The sequence below is a fragment of the Galeopterus variegatus genome, unplaced genomic scaffold (genome assembly GCF_000696425.1).
Source record: "Galeopterus variegatus unplaced genomic scaffold, G_variegatus-3.0.2 Scaffold24850, whole genome shotgun sequence".
Classification (NCBI taxonomy): Eukaryota; Metazoa; Chordata; class Mammalia; order Dermoptera; family Cynocephalidae; genus Galeopterus; species Galeopterus variegatus.
The window spans coordinates 6,571-8,139 of NW_007750961.1; the positions used below are offsets into that span (position 1 = coordinate 6,571).

Sequence of the window (1,569 nt, forward strand, 5' to 3'; positions counted from 1 at the left end):
AAAAAAAAAATATATGTATATATGCATTAAACTTTGTTTATAGACTGCCCCCACAGAAGATGAGGAGGAAGGTCAAAATATTTTTAAAGGAAATACTGAAGAAACAGTGGTCTATAATGTATAAAAAATAAAGAGATTGAACTGTAAATAAGGTCAATGCAAATTACCTTTCTCCAAACTGGAAATAGTATCATAATTTAGTTCTTCAAGGGTTTAGAGTCTTCTTACTCATGAGTAACTCTTTAAGCCTGAAACAAAGTAGCCTGTATGCAAAAAATATTTTTCACCTGAACAGTTTTTCTAGGGCATGGTTTATACCCTTGTTTCTAATACTATAAATAAATGGGTTTAGCATGGGTGTGACCACAGTGTACATCACTGAGGCTATAGCACTTACCTTGGAGTTTTGGGTAGCAGCAGAACTAAGATACACTCCAAGGCCTGTACCGTAGAATAAGGAAACAACTGAAAGGTGAGACCCACAGGTGGAAAATGCTTTATACTTGCCTCCAGCTGATGAAATTTGCAAAATGGAGACTACAACCCTAGAGTAAGAAAAAAGGATACCAGTGAGTGAAATGAAACCCAGAAATCCTGTTGCAAAATTCATCACAAGGTCATTGAGGAAGGTGTCAGAACAAGCAAGGAAAACCACCTGATTCAGCTCACAGAAAAAGTGAGAGGTTTCCAACTCTGCACAAAAAGACAGTTTCAAAACCATTAATCCCTGTAACAAAGATGTCAGCACACTCAATAACCAGGTTGCCAGAAACAGGAAACCACAGGATGTAGGGCTCATTCTGACCGTGTAATGCAGGGGGTGACAGATGGCCACAAACCGGTCATAGGCCATCATGGTCAAGAGGAAGTTGTCTAATCCTTCATAAACCAAGAAAAAATACATCTGGGTTAGGCAGGCTTCATAGGTTGTGACTTTGCTCTGTGTCTGCATTTTTAGCAGCATCTTTGGGATTGTGATGGAGGTTAAACAGATGTCTGAAAAGGACAGGTTGGAGAGGAACAAGTACATGGGTATGTGGAGATGGGAGTCAGTGATAATAGCCACAATTATGAGAGAATTTCCAATGACAGTGACCTGGTACATGACCAGGAACAGCAAAAAGAGTAGTGATTGCAGCTCTGCCTCTTCCGAGAGTCCCAGAAGGATAAATGCTAAAGCACAGGTTTGATTTCTTCGTTCCATGTACTGATGAAACTACTGGAACACAGACAAGAGCATTACAAATTTGACTATAAGCAGTGATTAAGAACATAATACATGACCAGCTCAATTGATGCAGGAACAGCGTTTAACAAAACTCGCCATCACTATCACGATAAAAGCATTCAACAAACTAGAAATGCAGAGAAACTTCCTCAACATGACTAATGTCATAGGCAAGAAGAACCCACTGCTAACATTATGGTGGTGAAAGGTGAATGCTTTCCCTAAGATCAGGAAGAAGATGACAGTGTCTGTTTTCACAACTTCTGCTTAACATGACACTGCAAATTCTAGCCAAAGCAATTAGGCAAGAGAAAGACGTAAAAGGCATCCCAATAGAAAAG

At 39.5% G+C, this 1,569-nt stretch overlaps 1 protein-coding gene across 1 annotated transcript; it reads right to left on the minus strand.

The window, feature by feature from the left end:
* Positions 1-283: 283 nt before the first annotated feature.
* Positions 284-1,204, minus strand: LOC103583620 (olfactory receptor 7A10-like). The gene has a single exon (XM_008564886.1). The coding sequence runs from the start codon at positions 1,202-1,204 to the stop codon at positions 284-286; it is 921 nt and encodes a 306-aa protein (XP_008563108.1).
* Between the last annotated feature and the right edge of the window lie 365 nt (positions 1,205-1,569).

What these genes read in the sequence shown, in the direction of transcription:
- LOC103583620 (XM_008564886.1), bottom strand. Translation starts at nt 1,204, where the DNA reads ATGGAACGAAGAAATCAAACCTGTGCTTTAGCATTTATCCTTCTGGGA.